This window comes from Pseudorca crassidens, chromosome 3 (genome assembly GCF_039906515.1).
Source record: "Pseudorca crassidens isolate mPseCra1 chromosome 3, mPseCra1.hap1, whole genome shotgun sequence".
Lineage (NCBI taxonomy): Eukaryota > Metazoa > Chordata > Mammalia > Artiodactyla > Delphinidae > Pseudorca > Pseudorca crassidens.
In genome coordinates this window covers 12,573,376-12,590,063 of record NC_090298.1, presented here as the reverse complement: position 1 = coordinate 12,590,063, position 16,688 = coordinate 12,573,376, and the positions used below count along the sequence as shown (strand labels likewise).

At 47.2% G+C, this 16,688-nt stretch overlaps 1 protein-coding gene across 6 annotated transcripts in view; it reads right to left on the bottom strand.

The window, feature by feature from the left end:
• The window catches only part of TRIO (trio Rho guanine nucleotide exchange factor), a 369,954-nt gene that overhangs the window by 140,200 nt on the left and 213,066 nt on the right, over positions 1-16,688 (bottom strand). For all 6 annotated transcript variants that reach the window (XM_067730390.1, XM_067730392.1, XM_067730389.1 and 3 more), the window contains 2 exons: positions 1,397-1,566; positions 199-373 (listed from right to left, as the gene is read on the bottom strand). In XM_067730390.1, coding sequence (XP_067586491.1) covers positions 199-373; positions 1,397-1,566 — 345 coding nt within the window. The remainder of the gene's footprint in view (positions 1-198; positions 374-1,396; positions 1,567-16,688) is intronic.

Genomic DNA, 16,688 nt, shown 5'->3' with positions numbered 1-16,688 from the left:
CCACCTGCCTGCCCCAGAGCCAGGCCCCATCTCCCAGGGCCGAGCTGGGAGGAGCCGCTCTTTCCCTCCCCCTCCCCGCTCCCCTCCCCTCCCCCTCCCCCTCCCGGCGCAGAGGCTGGGGCAGTAGGCGAGGGGCAGAGGAGGGGTGCTGGAGCTCTGGGAGCAGGACCGGGTGGGCGGGGCGGGGGGGACACTCACGTCGATGGCGTCCCTCTCAAAGATGCGCAGCTGCAGGAAGAGCTCGAGCTTGATCTTGCGCTCCTGGAAGAGCTCCTCCATCTGGGCCTGGGCCTCGTCCAGCTGCTGCAGCACCGTCTCGATGTGGCTGATGGAGCTGTTGTGTGGGGTCTTGTTGCTGGAGATGGCGGAGTCCCTGAGAAGGGGCGGAGAGGGACAAACAGGAACTGGATGGGAGAGTCTCACCCTGCCGGAGGCCAGAACCGGCGGCTGGGGCCTCGGGGAAGAAGCCGGCGGGAAGCGGGACTGCCCCGCTCGGAACACGGAATAAGCCGCCCCTCCCGCCAGACAAGCCGGGCCTTCCTCCCTGGATCTCAGCATACGCTGAGGAACTCCTTCTGCACTTTTTCACAGCCGCTCTCTTAGAAGAAGGCTAACAGTCACGTGAATCATGTCGTAGAGTTTCATCTTCAGCCACTTTTCTCCGTAAGTAGAGAACAGATGGCATCCGTTCACTACAAATGGTGGAGCCACGTCAGCTGTGGGGTTAAGCTGTAATGCAGCCAACTGAGCCTTCGTCGAGGAAGTCTGCCGGACTCTCAGAAAAGCGAGCATCACGGGAAGTTGTCAGGGGCGATGAGATAAGCCACCCCGAGGGATCCAGCAGGGGCGCTGAATTTACGTGATGGTTCCCTGTGACCCAAGGATAGGGATATGCTCTCTGCCCCAGCCTGCCTCCCCACTTCCTGCCACTAGGAGCACCTGAGTGTCACCTGGTGCCACCCGAGGCCAGGCCTGCTGAGCCTGGAGTCTGAGAGGAGTGACGCCCACCTCACCGCAGAAAAGCAGGTTGCTCAGGGCCTGAAGGACGCAGTCCTGGGAGGTCTAAATTCATCTGGTTTGTAAAGAAATTTCAGTAATTTCTAGGCAGCTGTTAAAAGGAAATATTAATAAGACCTGAATCCTGGGGAGGCATATTAGTCAATGCCATAATGAGAAAAATCATAAGAGTGAAAAACACTGTGAGAGAGAAAAAGAGAAAAGAAAAGAGAGAGAGTGATGTTGGTCTCCTTTGCATGCATGGTTGTTATTCGTTCTCTGCCTAGTTGGACAGAGGATTATAGCTAATTGTTCCAAAAAGTGAGGGGGAGGGGAAGCCCCCCCGCAGATCTCAGAGCGTCCGCGCGGGGACGGGGGACGGGGATGGGGCGTGGCCCACCTCAGCTGCTGGATGAGGTCCTCCCCTTCCTTGATCACGTTCACGGTCACCTGCAGGGTGGTCTGCTGCTGCTGCCCGAAGCGCTTGATGAGGTCCTGCACGGCCTCCACAGACTCGGCGTACACGTCGTCCAGCAGCTCCTTCTGCAGCTCCTCCAGCCATGTCCACAGCTGCGGGGACAGTGCTGTGAGCCCGGCCCTTCCCACTTCCCCGGGGCTGGGGGGTCCGGGCCGGGAGGGGACCGGCGGCAGCGGTTCCCAGGGAGCTGAGAGGGAGGCGGGCGGCAGGGGGGCCGGCGGCCAGTGGGACACAGAGCAGGACACGAAGTGAAGAAACAACCAGGCAGAGAGCCCGAGGGGACTGTCACAAAGGAGAGAAAGGAAAGGGGAGGGCAGCGACCATTCCCAGTCCTTCCCAGACCCAACCCAAGTGCAAGGGGAAACAGAAAAAAATCCCAACAGCTGGAACGTCTGCTAAACGTAACGGGCATACTTGTATGAGTCTTCTGACTCTTACTTACCAGAGGCATAGTTTTATTTTTAGCAAGAGCATGACAGCGCATTACTAATTATTAAACTGCTGCTCAGACAGGGGGCTTTACATCCCTCAAAAGGAAGGAAACATATAACGTGGTAAAATCAACCCGTCACCACGCCCGCCAGGAGATTCGGATGCGGCTCTTGCCAGGTCCCCACTCCCAACACAGGCCACGGTCAACCCGGACACAGGTCACTCCTTCGACGACAGGAGTACATACGGGAAACACGTGATCACCTTCACTGCCATGACCATTAACAAGGTGTTCGCACACATGGATAGGCAAAGACAACTTGGGACAAGGACTGCTTCCAGCCTGGCGGGGACAGAGCACCTCGACCGCTTCTGGGATGCCCACTGCCTCTTCCAGGTCCCTGGGTAGCCATTCAGTGAACTGAAAGGACAATTAATTAAACTGAAAGGGCCCTGGTGGCTTGGGAGTGGTTTGTGCGTGGAGAAAAGGCTTCCTGCTTCCGCGGGGATGGAATAATCACCTCCCGTACAGTAAGGTATGTGTACATTACAGACGGCTGCCCAAGCTGCGGGGAGAGAGGGGGCCCCGACACTGCCGGCCACGTGGCCTCGTGGCTGACACAGCACCACTGCTTTACTGAGGCCTGACGGACACAGAAGAAAGGGCACAAGTTTAAAATACTTTGATATTTGATAAGTTTGGACACATGTAAACCCATGAAAAGATCAACGCTATCAAGACACTGACTAGCTCCATCACCCCAAGAGTCTTCCTGTGCCCCTGGTAATCCCTCCCTCTGTCTTCCTTCCAGGCGATCACCAGCCTTTTCTGCCACTACAGATTAGCTTGCATGTTCTAAAAAAAGAATTACATTCACGGAATCATATAGTAGGTCCTCTTTTTTTTTTGGTCCGGCTTCTTTCCGCATAATTATTTTGAGATTTCATCCATACTACTGCGTATATCAACAGTTCTCTCCTCTTTGTTACTGAGTAATATTCCATTCTGTGTCGACGCCACAATTTATCCACTCAGATGTTGATGACATCTGGGTTGTTTCCAGTTTGGGGCCATTACAAACACAGCCGCTATGCACACTGGTGTATAGTCTCCGTATGCACCTGTGCTTTCCTTTCTTGTAGGTACACATCTAGGTGCAGAGCGGTTGGATCATATGGTAGGTGTATGTTTAACTTTTTAACAAAATGCCAAACTGTTTTCCAAAGTGGCTCACTTCACGTTCCCCGGCCCCCGCTGCCCCTGGCAGTGTCTGAGAGCTCCAATCCCTCCACATCATTACCGATACCAATGTGGTCCGTCTTTTTAATTGTAGCCATTCAAAATGAGGGGTATCTCATTATGGTTTTAATCAGCAATTCCCTAATGACTAATGATGGCAAATCCAAGCTAACCTTTCAAGAGTTCTTTTGTTGTTAAACATGTATTCAGGTGAAAACAAAGTCTTGCCAGCTGGCTCTTGTTCGGTCAATAAGTATTTAAATAGGGCAGGTAAATTTAAAATCAAGGCGAGTGCTGGCAAAGAACTTACTTTTAGTCAAGTACTTGGGGTCCTAAGAGTTAATTTTACTAAAAATGTTAAAATGTCAATGTGAATCGTATTATTTACCCATCTCTGTAAGATATCAAATTTCATACAATCCAAGGATTTTAATTATAGGCATTTTAGACGGAGGCTGGTTCACCTCTGTGATCTTACAGATTAAGGAAAAGAGGCCATAGGTGATGAAGTGACCTGAACAACACGGGCAAACCTATTAGCAGCGCCAACCTATGAGCAAAGTCAGTATGGTATCAGAAAGGAGGCCTCCAGACCTGGTCACACTTCACACTGATACCGCATTTCAACATGAAAAACGCCATTCATCAACAGACCAAATAGGGACTGACACCTTGCACATCTATTAAGGGTCCAATCAATAACATACCCCTGTTTTTCATTTTGTTTTGTTTTATTCTCTAAATTCCCATGAAACTGGTTGCTGCAGTTATAAATAACAGGAAGGATGAAAGCATTACGACCATAAAGAATCTCCCAATTTGCTCTCATATTTCCCACAAAAAATCTTCCATGGGAAGGTGATCATTTCACAATATATAGGAGTACTGAATCATTATGCTGTAAACCTGAAACTAATAATATGTCAATTATATCTCAATTAAAAAGTGTTTTATCCACAATTAAAAAACACTTTTCTTGTAATATGGAATAACGATTACGAGGAGTGGGTTCTGAAGCCAGACTGCCCGAGTTCAAATCCTGACTTAACATTTCCTAGGGTGTGACCTAGAGCAACTTCCCTGGATCCATGTCTCGGCATTCTCATCTGTAAAATGGACATGGTAATAACGCCTACTCCAGGGAGTTACTGAGAAGATTCAACAAGACGATACATATTTCTTCAAAATAACATATGTTAGCCACTATTATAGTTTTGTTCTTGTAAGATAAATTTTGATAATAAGAATCATAAAGTTTTTAGAAGTGTTCTTTCTCTGGGCATTTTTCAAAACACGTCCAAGTTCCAACCAACTGTTCAAAATATGTCACTTAGTCTGGTAAACTTAATACCGTGCCGCATTTAAATCTTTTACACCTAAAAACAGTGCAGTACGAGGGAAAAGGTGCTGGAATTAGTCCAGATCCTACAGAACTCTCTTCCCATTGGTTCTGGGGAAAGTGCCACGAGTATGTGTGGGTCAAACCCTTTCCTTTCTTCCTGGTAAGTTCTGAAAGAACTAGCTAATTCCTTCAAGAGCCTGGACATCTTGACACGCATCCACGGTGGAGGGTGCACACCGCCCAGCCGGCTGCGGAGCCAGGGAAGGGCCCAGCTCTGGAGGGGTTCACGCAGTTGAAAAGGGAAAAAAAACTGAGGTAGAAGGAGCGAGACTACATTTAAATCCATGATTAAAATGCCCAAAGTTCCTCTGCCCCTTTAGAATTCCTCTGTCGGGTCCTACAGGAAATATTCTCATTCATTTTGGAGGAAAACGTCTCAGAGAAAGGTCATTTCCAATGCCAACCGATGATGAACTGATGCATATCATAATACAATATGAGTCAGACAAAGTCTATTTTTAAGCTTTCGAAGTGGTACACGTGACGCCCAAAATAACGTCTGAATAAAGGAATGAGAAATAGTCTCTAGGATGCCTGTGAAATTTTTACCATAGACTTCCTGAGGGTGAAAAAAATTGCACTTCTGGGCATGCTGTTAATTTACAATGAAAAGATAAATCTTTGCCCGACAATGAGAGAGGAGTTGTATCTTATCCAAGTCCTCAGCAGCATGAAATCCACTTCTAAGAGAACTGTGCCCACAGCCAGGTGACGGCCAGGCAGCCGGAGTTAGGCAACGCTGTCACCTAGAGGCCACCCGAGCTGTGGCCAGGAGCGTTCCACGCATGAGAACTTGAACCCAGCCCAGAATGGGGTGCAGGTGCGTACAGACTTGGGTCACAGTCCAGGATCCAGAGAGGAGGCTGGTTTAGAAAGACCCATGGAGTTCTTGGAAGAAAACTCCTGTGATAAGTTGTGGGGGAGCCTGGTCCTGGATCGAGCATCTGCTGGGTCTGACCCCTGTGCGTCTCCTATCCCAGTCCCTTCCCCCACACCGCCCGTCCTGGGGGGAGCCTAAAGAAGGAGCCAAAGCTCTGCTGGGAGAAAGCCCCTGAAAAAGCCCTTTGCTTGCTAGAGAGGGATCTGAGAGGAACTCACTGGGGTGGGAGATCCCAGGAAAGCACTGAGTCTCCAGCTGGTTCGGTGGGTGGTCAGATGGGAGCCCCGAGATTTGGGGGCTGCTCTAGCTGCAACCGCTCCCAAGATGCACTGTCTGAACGCAGGCTACCAGCCTGGTCCATCTGGAGGTAGGAGTGCAACACACCAGCTGGGGGGTCCTTATCCCCCATGTGACCTTGGGAAAAGTCCTTGGAGTTCTCTGGCTTCAGTTTTCTCATCTGTGAAATGGGATCATTTTACCATGAGTTTGAGAATCAAGTGAGAGGACCACAAATGTGTGGCAGTGCTCAATTACCACAAGCACTTTGTGAACAGAAGCTACCACCACTGGTGTCCCTTTCCCTACTCTTGTTCTTGACAATCATTCAGGTACCAGTGGGGAAGTGTAAAAGCCGGGAGCAGGGACTTCCCTGGCGGTCCAGTGGTAAAGAATCCGCCTTACAGTGCAGGGGACGTGGGCTGGATCCCTGGTCAGGGAACTAAGATCCCACATGCCGTGGGGCAACTAAGCCCGCGTGCTGCAAACTACAGAGCCCACGCCCTCTGAAGCCCTCACGCCACAACTACAGAGCCCATGCGCCCCGGAACCTGTGCGCCATACCTGAGAGAGAACCCGCACGCCACAACTAGAGAGAAGCCCGAGCGCCGCAGCGAAAGATCCCGCCTGCCGCAACTAAGACCTGACACAGCCCAAAATAAAAAATAAATTGAAAAAAAAAAAAAAAAAAGCCAGGAACAGAAGCAGGCGGCAACTTGCAGGGCAACTTGCAGGGGGAATTCCAGAGGGCACCTGCTATGAGCACAGAACATGATTCCGTTTCAGGCAGAGGAAGCAGGGATCAAAGGGGAACCGCTCCAGCCATGAACAGCACGTTCTTTAGCCTGAAATGACCAACTGTGATTCTGGGGCACATGCCTGTCACCTGACTGAGGAGTAAGGGTTTCAGGAGTACCAATTATTCTTGGATGGGTGATAAAAGATCCCTTAGCATGATGAAATGAAATGTATGAAGGGAGGGGCAGAGGGCAAATAAAGTCAGTATCATGAAATAATACCAAGGCAAATATGTGTAAGCGGGGACAGAAAAGGAGGAAACCCCAGGAGCATGGCAAGGGCAGCCCACACATTAAGGAGGGACACCATTAAGGGGGCATCGGGCTCTGCAGTGGAAGCGAGGACAAGGTGAGGCACAGGTGACACGGCTGGGCCCACGGCCGACTCGGACATCGGGGCAGTGCCAGAACCTCAGCCTCCCAGGTATTTAGATGAAGTCTACTTCGCTAAAAACAGATGTTGAGATTTAGAATTTTAAATCTTCTTTTCATTCCACCCCATCCCCAGCGGGTAAGACACTCCCTCCAGCAGCTGTCGCTCCCTGAGGCATCAAGTTGGGGGAAAGTGCCTCGCCACCCAGGGTCGTTCTGAGCACAACCCTGTCTCCCCGAAACAGTATGCAGCTGGTCCAAGTGTACTTCCTCTTGTGCTCTTCAAACCTCCGGAGATAGTGCCCGTTCCTGCAGACCGGCCTCCCTCTCCGGAGACTAACGCGTTATTCCCTGCGCTCGGCCAGCTCTGGCAGCACCAGCTGTCTCTCCTCTGAACTCCCCGCCCCCCAATTCGGGGGCTGAAGCACTGAAGGCAGCAGCGAGATACGTCACCCTGGTGGAGGAATTATTGCGGACACTGTCCATAAACACAGGTAGGAACGTTCTTTGTTTAACACGTGCTGCTGCCACCTATGTGGCTTATGTTACCTCTGTAACCCGCCTACTTCTGATTCAAAACAGACTCATGAATCAAAACCCATGAATGAAATTTCTGTCATAGGTTTGGACTTCTTGCCGGGATCTTTTCTGATTCTATTTTATTATCTGATATATCTGGCAGCCCCTGGTCTAGACTTTGATCAACTTGCCCTCCATGCCAATCCACACACTCACAGGCCTCGTGCTTAGAGACAGAGGTCTGCAGTGCAAACAACCTCCAGCCCCGCTGAGGTCATCCACTAACCAACACTCCCACTGCCAGCCTCGGCTGCAAGCCTTTTAACGCAGCCACGATTATTTCTGCTTCAGCACCGAGTCTGTCCTGGCTTTATCGCAATTTGACCACTTTCAAGACAAAATGCTCTCAGCACAACAAAGGCAAGTTTTCAGGGTGCCTGGACTTGGATGTACAATCTCTCCAGATGTCCCAGACAGACGCAGAAGTTCTGAATAGGTGGGTGGAGGCAGTTCAAAGACATGGCAACCGCACAGGCTGCTCCCCTGCAGCAGGTGACACCAGGGATTAAAACCATCTGTCTGTGGGGCCTCAGGTCCACCTGGGATGACTGGTCTACCCCCTCCCATCACCCCCTTCATCAGAAAGCTGATTCAATTGTGGGTCTGGGCTGGAAATGACTTCCTCATTCACAGGCAGGGTATGAGCAATGTCTTCCCATCACAAACACTTTCTTCCTGGCATGGCCTACTCAGAGATCAGTATGGGAGGATAAGGACAGTCTTGGTCTTGTGTTAACTGACACCCTCAACTGATTCTTTTTCACAGTGATTCAGCCCATATTTTCCTGTCTGTGTACAAATTAAATGTCAAATGCCTGGCTGAATGCTCACTAATTCCACTGCATACTCTTCATCCAATCAGAAACCGAGTAAAGAATGAAATACGGTTCACATGGCGTAACGTGTTCATTCACTTCTTCCCTTTCAAAAGGCAGTTTATAAACTGTCTTTTCTAGGACTCTGCTTAGGAGTGACCTCAACCTGAGTAATATGTGAAATCTACCTTCTTAAGAAGGCCTTCTGGCATCCCTTCCTTTCCCCACAGTTCCTTAGACAGCAATACACCAAATCTGGTGAACCAACTATCAAGTGCTTTCACTACCCAGGGATCTAATGTGTCTTGGAATACGGACTTGAAATCATTTAGGAGAAATAAGTTCGTTCTTATAAAAATCTTCACCCATTTTGGTCATCAACTCGTATCCATCTACATCCTGGGCCCCAAGCAGAAAGCCCGAACCTTCCTTGATCTTGTGGTTCTGCAGTTTGTGCTTTATAAAAAGGAAGAGAAAACAAACAACAACAAAACCAAAAAAGGCTTTTCAGTCTCTGTAGGCCCAGCTCACCTAGAACTTTTAAGCTTTCTGACAAAACACTGCTGGTGATCAATCTTTCTACAGCTTATTCAATAAGAACAATAAACAGTAACAAATAGTACATGACAGAAATACACATGAATAGTTTACTTCTCTCAATTAACCGAAGCCCTATCACATTTAGTTTATGAAGGTATCAAAATATTAAAATGCCCTCTAAAAAGAAGTCTAACAAGTAAACAAGATCACACATACATCCATTTTCAGCTGGGCATTTTAAGACCTAATGTTGTATTCCCTGAACTTCTGTACAAGTGCCTCACCTCCTCGTTACATTAACTGAGGCCAATCTACAAACAACTAATTAAAGCGTATGTTTGCGACTCTCCGTTTAAAAGCAGACATTTAGACTCTCCCTTCAGTAAGAAATGATAAAATCTGGAGTTAGTGCACAGGGATATACATTTAGTCCCCACTGTAACAGCGGGTTACAAATAAAGATAAGACAGTATATTATTAATTCATTCATTTAATAATCATCTACTAAGTGACTATTCTCTGTCAGGTATATTAGAGTTCCGTACAGTTTTACACACTAACTTCTAATTTCTCTCTTGATCTAAAAATTTTCTCTGCCTCAAAATATTGGGTTGATAAGAAGAAACAGAAACTTCATGAATTTAAACCAGTTTTAAACCATTCTCTAGGGAAAAAAAAAAAAGCTTTACATGAATTAAACTAAACTGACAACAGGATTTTCCTTTTAGATAATAACATCCCTCTTCCCCACTGGCCAACCCAAATGTTTTACACGTATTTACTTGGTGAAAAAATTCATTTATTTTGCAGCTTTGGCTGGGAACAAAAGTAGTTAGTGATGTGAACAAAGCAATGTATGCCAATGTGACGGAACCATGAGCAAAGATTCTCTGTAACAGCCTCCTCTGCCCTGAGTCGATGCAGCGCTGGAGCTGTGCACCCAGCAGGGCTCTGACTGCTGATCTGAAGGGTCAGAGTGAGGCGCTCACCCTGAGAAAGGGCAACAGAAGCAGATTAAGCAGTTCCTGTTGCTCAAAGATGAGTAAGGAAGGTATCAGGATTATACCCAAGTATTCATACCCAGGTATTTACTACACCTCTGTGTCTTATAGTTAAATCGTTTGTCGAGTAACAAGGCAGGTGAGGAGGAAAAACAAGGACATTTATTGGCAGCTAGGATGGTGAGTGTGTAATTGCATCCAGTTGGTCCATAGCCCTCAGAGATGCTGTTATTCCCAATTCTGCAGAGAGAGAGCTGAGGCACCACAGAGCAGCCTGTCCCAGGTCACTCAGCCAGTTAAGTAAGGGGATGTGCTACACTATAGTATGCTTTCTTAATTATTTTAATAAAGATTATATTTTTACAGAAAGAAAGCATAAATGATTAGATCTATTTTTTCGGATATTCTCACCTACAGGAAGACCACCTTTTTTTTTTTTAAATACCAGATACCACAATCTATGTGAAGGCATAATTGCCAAAGCAGTAGGTAGCAACTGAATGTTGACTTTGAAACCAAAGTCAAATCCAATGCTCAGTCTTGCAAGGGGCGATGATGTAGTGGACGGTTCTAGGTCCTGAGTTTCCCTCTTGCTTCTCTGGCTTGTGGCCATTTAATTGCTCGTTTCTGTCTACATCAGATAAACAAGCTAAAGAAATCAAACATTTAAGAGTGTATTTAGAGAGTTCATCTAAGGAATTGAATATTAACATAAAAATTATTGAGATGTGATCATAGAAGGTAAACATTACTTCCTAAAATATTATGCATCTGATCTTAACCTTTCCCACTGGACTTCTGAGATGTTAAAGAGCGAGGTCACTCATACATTGCTGCTGGGAGTGTAAAATGGTACAGGCATTCTGGAAAAGTCTGGCAGTTTCTTTTAAAACAATGTGTTTACCAAAGGACCTGCCAGTTGTACTCTTGGGCATTTATCCCAGAGACATGAAAACTTAAGTTCACGCAAAAACCTGTACATGAAGGTCCACAGCTTCTCTGTTTGGAAAAGCCAAAACTTGACAATATCCCAACGGTCTTTTAAAGGGTAAATAGTTAAGAAACTGTGATACAGCCAAACCATGAAATACTACTCAGCAATAAAGTACGGACACACGCAACAACAGGCATGGGTCTCGGGAATTTTGCTGAGTAGAAAAAGCCAATCTCAAAAAGGTACATATTGTATGATTCCATTTATGGAACATTTCTGAAGTACAATTATAGAGATGGAGAACAACAGACTAGTGGTTGCCAGGGGTTGGAGGTTAGGGGGTAGGGGTCAGGCATGGGTGTAAGGAGGCGGCAGAAGGGAGCCCGCTGGTGATGGGATGATGCTGCATGACTCTGTACATTCAAAGTGGTGGTGGTTACACGAATCTACACGCGATAAAATCTCACGAAGCTAAGCATGCGTGCGCACGCGAACACACACACACACACACACACACGAGTGCATGCACTGCACACCGGGGGAAGCAGAATCTAGGAATAAGCTCTGGGGAACGTGGCAAAGCCACTTTCCTGCTTTGACAGTGCACGTGGTTATGCGAGATGACTCCTGGGGGGAGGCTGGGAGAAGGGTGCAGGGACCTCCTTGTCTGTTTCTTTTTTCCCCAACTTTCAGGGATTATAAATATTTCAAAATAAAAAGTTTTTTTTAAAAAAAGCTGGGAAATATGTTTAAAGGTATCACCCATACATAGGAATGCACAAAAAACCAAGTCATTTTAGAGAATAGAGAGAGATGAGTCATCAGTAAAATCCAGCTGAGAAGGTCAAAATAAAAGGCTTGAAAGTTGGAAGCCAAATTTTAGAGATCTTTGCACAGGAGACAGAAGGGATCTGGAAGAATCCGATGCCGAGAGGCTGGGATCACCCCGAGGAGGCGTGGGACCCCTCCCCTTCCGAGAGTCGTGCAGAACAGAAACAGGGCTTCTCTGGAAGGTGTCCTGAACGGGGCTGCACCACAACTGCCAATGACCACGAGATCCATCAGAGGGCAGCTGGTCTACACGGGCAGCATCAGCTACCTGTAGTCAAGTTTCCTGAATTAGTTTACCCGGCAGATGCCTGACTGGTTGGTTCTCCGGCTCCACAGGGGAAGAAGAGAAAAGGAATCCGGGCCCTTTGAGAGGTGGCTGGTTGAAAAGGCACTGGGTATGTTTTCAAACTCAGTGAGGATGGCAGGAGACGCAGCTGGGAAGCTCCGCACCTGGAGGAGAGGAGCGGTGAGCCCGCTTCCTCGTAACCCTGCACCCACTACAGGGCAAGATCCGGATGGCGCTCTCCCTGCTCCCTGGGGAGAGCTGGGCGCTGGCCGAGTGTAAAGAGAGAGGTCTGCCTGCCTTGAGCTATCTGTAATGAGGTGGATGGACCTAGAGTCTGTCATACAGAGTGAAGTAAGTCAGAAAGAGAAAGACAAATACCGTGTGCTAATACATATATGTGGAATTTAAGAAAAAAAAAATGTCATGAAGAACCTAGGGGTAAGACAGGAATAAGACGCAGACCTACTAGAGAATGGACTTGAGGACACGGGGCGGGGGTAAGGGTAAGCTGTGACAAAGCAAGAGAGTGGCATGGACATATATACACTACCAAATGTAAAACAGATAGCTAGTGGGAAGCAGCCGCATAGCACAGGGAGATCAGCTCAGTGCTTTGTGACCACCTAGAGGGGTGGGGTAGGGAGGGGGGAGGGAGGGAGATGCAAGAGGGAAGAGATATGGGAACATATGTATGTGTATAACTGATTCACTTTGTTATAAAGCAGAAACTAACACACCATTGTAAAGCAATTATACTCCAATAAAGATGTAAAAAAAAAAATGAAGCCAGGCTGGTATGCTGCGACCAAAACATCTCCAGGTGGTTGGGATGCCTTTATTTTTGACTTCTGAATAAAATGAAAGGTTCCTCTTTTCCCAGGCATTACCCCAAACAAAAATGTGTCCCAGTTCAGTGTGTAAGTTTGCAGAAGCAGAACCAAAAGGCTTCTTTACTTAACCCAGCAAGAATCACAGCCCCATTCAAATGGGAATGATCTTTCCTGGGAAACCATGGTTTCTGGGAATCAAGTGAAGAAAAACCAGCTCAAGGCCACTGAATCGATTCCAGAAATAAACTCTGGCTGAGAACTCAATGTCACCACCTGGTTGCCTCAAATAACCCACACATTTCCAAGGTAATTGTCAATTAACTCGGGACCTAATTTTGAGAATGAAGTTGAAGAGAACGAATGGATGAAAATAATTATGCCTTTGCTATATCTGAAAATGGAACTATGTCTCTCTGTCATTAAGTCTCAGAATGATGGGCTAGAAATAGACATCATTTGTTCCACAAGCTGACTGAGTATTTGCTAAGTCTGGGAGGCAGGCTACAAAGACAAGGGAGACAGGGTTCCAGCCTTCAAGTAGCTTAACCTCTATCAAGAGAAACCAACAGATGTCTAAAATACGTGATGCACAGAAGCAGAAGTATGTTCTTCCAGTGGTCATTCATTTTTATACCCCCTCCCCGTATGTTACAGGTGGCTTTGGGAGACACTTTGAAAGGAGTAAGTGAAAGAGTAAATGAACGAATTAACAAACAGTGCAAAGAGCATTCAAAAGGAAAGGAGGACAGGTAACAAAGGCCTAATAATGGGAGAATTATAATCAGAATGGAGGTGAATAAAATGCTAGAAACACTGAAGGGAAGAGAGGGATACAGGAGGACAAAAACTACAGGAGGACAAAATACAGGAGGACGAAAACTCTCCTAAAATAAAGTCAACATTCCTTCTAAATACTACAGTACTACTTCAAAGACATTAAAAAAAAAAAAAAAGAGGACAGATTATCAGTCTTCGGGTCTTCTGAGAGGAGATTAAACATCTCATGGATTCTTTCAGAGAAAAAGAAAAAAGAGGAAAGGGTCCCAGGATGCTTCCAAATCTGGGTTTAAGGGTGAAATTGGGCTGACACCTCTACCAACCACCTTCTGTATTCAACCTCAAGGTATAAAATATTTGCCACCCACGTGAAAATTCAGATGACCCTTGAACAAAGCGGGGGTTAGGGGCGCCGACCCTCCGCACAGTCAAAAATCCATGAAGGATTTACAGTCAGCCCTCCGTGTGCGAGGTTCCTCCACACCTGCGATTCTATACCCGCAGATCGTGTAGCGCTGTAGAGTTTACTACTGAAAAACGTCCACGTGTATGTGGACGTGTGCAGTTCAAACCCATGTTGTTCAAGAGTCAGCTGCGGGTTCCTCTTTCCTCTCTTCCCGGGAACAAGCATCTGCGTTCTGTCCTCCGGGGTAAGAGAGTAGAGCCCAAGGTCTCCATGCTGAACCTCAGTGCTTGGTCTGCAACAGACTTAAAACCACCAACCTTCTCCCAGGTGTGATTCTTAAAAACAATTCCTGAGTCAACACTGAGCAGATATCACCTTGACCTGGCACCTTTTCAAAGTTGGTTGTTAATGAGATCACCTTTGTATTACTTGCTCCTCAGAGAGCCAGAAATTTACTGCAAAAGAGAGGGCTAGAGGGCTACTCTCCGGAAAGAGTGAGCCTTAAAACCACTGCTGAACATCTGGGAGCGAGGAAGGTTAACCTCCGCGTCAGGAGAGCCTTCGACAGTTAACTTCTAAAAAGCTTCACGTATTTGCCTGAATGAAAAAGGCCACTTGCTTTTCCTATCTCCCTCCAAGTAATTTGAAATTGTATGATCTGCTTGAGAAAATTAATTCTGCTAACTTAAATCTTCTAGCACTTTTTCATTCATCTGATATGCTAAAATACTTAGTGACTTGATGCAAACACACATTTAATTAGCATGATTTCCTCCTCTTGGCCCTTCTCTCACATTTAATTTTGTTTAGGAACTCCCTGGCGGTCCAGTGGTTAGGACTCCGCACTTCCACTCCAAGGGGCTCGGGTTCGATCCCTGGCTGGGGAACAAAGATCCCGCAGCCTGCAGAGTCCAGCCAAAAAAATAAAGAAATAATAATAATAAAATACTTTTTAAAAAAAGCAGTTAATTTGGTTTCAAAACACATAATGAAATTGGTTCTAAATGAAGTTTTCTTTCAATAACAAGTTTCAAAACTTGTTCACAGCAACTGAAGAAGCCGTCCCTCCTGCATAAAACCTACCAAGTATCCTGGTGGGTCTGAGGGCATTGGTGCAGCCCAGAGAAAGGAGAGCGAGGAAGATTCTGGGGCTGGTCAGGAAAAAATAAATCTACCGAGAAAATGGCTGAGGCTAAAAATGGAGTCCAAGCACATCGAGGGGAAGAATCAGACAACATTCCACGCCTGTGTGTGGCCAGCTCCCCTCAAGTCCTGCCCTCCCAGTCACCTGGGCATGTTGGTACCCCGCCTCCAACTGTCACCGAATCCTTCCCTGACCTGGGTCACCCGGGGTCACATGAGATTAAGAGGAACCAAATCACAGTAAAATACCAGTTTCTCTGCTACCGTGCTGGTCTTTCATATAAAAAGTAAAGAATGAATGGACTGACAATTCTCCAGTTGTGAAGGTGAACCACTTAACCTTCAAAGCAGCTTTAAGCTCTCCTCAGTCTACAAACTTCACATATACTGGAAGTTCCTACAGCGTAAGTCGAGAAAACAAAATGTATTTTCACTTTTCCATAAATTTCCAAGCCTAGTGACAAAACAGACTCCATAGTTTACTAACTGGAATGCTTCTACTGTAAGATTTTTCCTTAAAAATGCTGCTGCTGTTACAAAAACCAGTGAACCCAAACATAGCCTCCGGAGAGCAGCTTTCGTAAACGGCTTTCCTTCTAGTTTCCTTTAACGCCTGCTTTTGGAGAAGCATAACAAGGTTGAAAAGTCATAAATAATGCTTCATGGAAAGAGCCTCTCTTTGTCCTAACTGCAAGTTAAATCTTCATGAATCCTGCTAAAGAATATTCCTAAGGCCTGTGACACAGACAAACATCAGGATACAAGCACTGGCTCTCGATCTCCAGACTCCAGGCCTGCCGCCACTGCTGCCCTTCCCCTCTGCTCAGTCTGTGAACGCTGCCCAGCGGCCTGTCCTTCCTCTTGGGCCCCTCCGGGCCCGCGGCGCTCCCTGCGGCCCGAATAAGGAACGCCAGCCCCCATACCCACCCACCGCGCCTCCCTCGGGAAGGTCCGGGCTGCCCAGAGCCCCTCGCCTGCTTTCTGTCTGTCACAGCTTAATGAACAAAGGCACAACCTGCTTTTTCACAGGCATCATCTTCTCTCCCTCTCGGCTAGGGTGTAAAAATGCGTAAGAGGAAGAGGAGGTGGCATACGAGTACTGATGGGAAAGAGAGGGTAACACACAGCTCTACCGAAACAGGCGCTGTAACAGGTGTGTGTAAAGAAAGTTGTAGAGTGCAGGGGGAACAGCTGACTCTGCCTGGGGGAGTGAAGGGAAGCAGTACATCACTGCAGGGACCAGATCACGAGGATGAGGTGATTCAGGCTGGTGCTCCAGATACACACAGAATCTCTGATGGTTCAAAAGCAAGGGTGTGACCTAATCAAATTCATATGCCTTGGTGGCAGGGCTGCAGAGCCAGGGAGACTACTTAGTGGTTGTGGCCTGATTCGAGCTGAGAGGGGAACTGGTGACACATGCACCCGTAATCAGAACTGCCATGGACCGATGTCCACTTAACGTGTCTCCTTGGGAAAAACAGTCTCTTTGTGAACACCGTGAAGTCTTTTTCAGTGGTGGCATTATTAAACCAGGAAAAGAAGCCACTCCTGTCAGTTTTCTATTCTGACAACTGTCCAGGGTCCACAAAGCACCAGCCCCTTTGCAGAAAGGGCTGCTCAGGGTCCCAGCCATTTGCCAAATATGCCCCCTACACTGTCTTCCTGGGCTC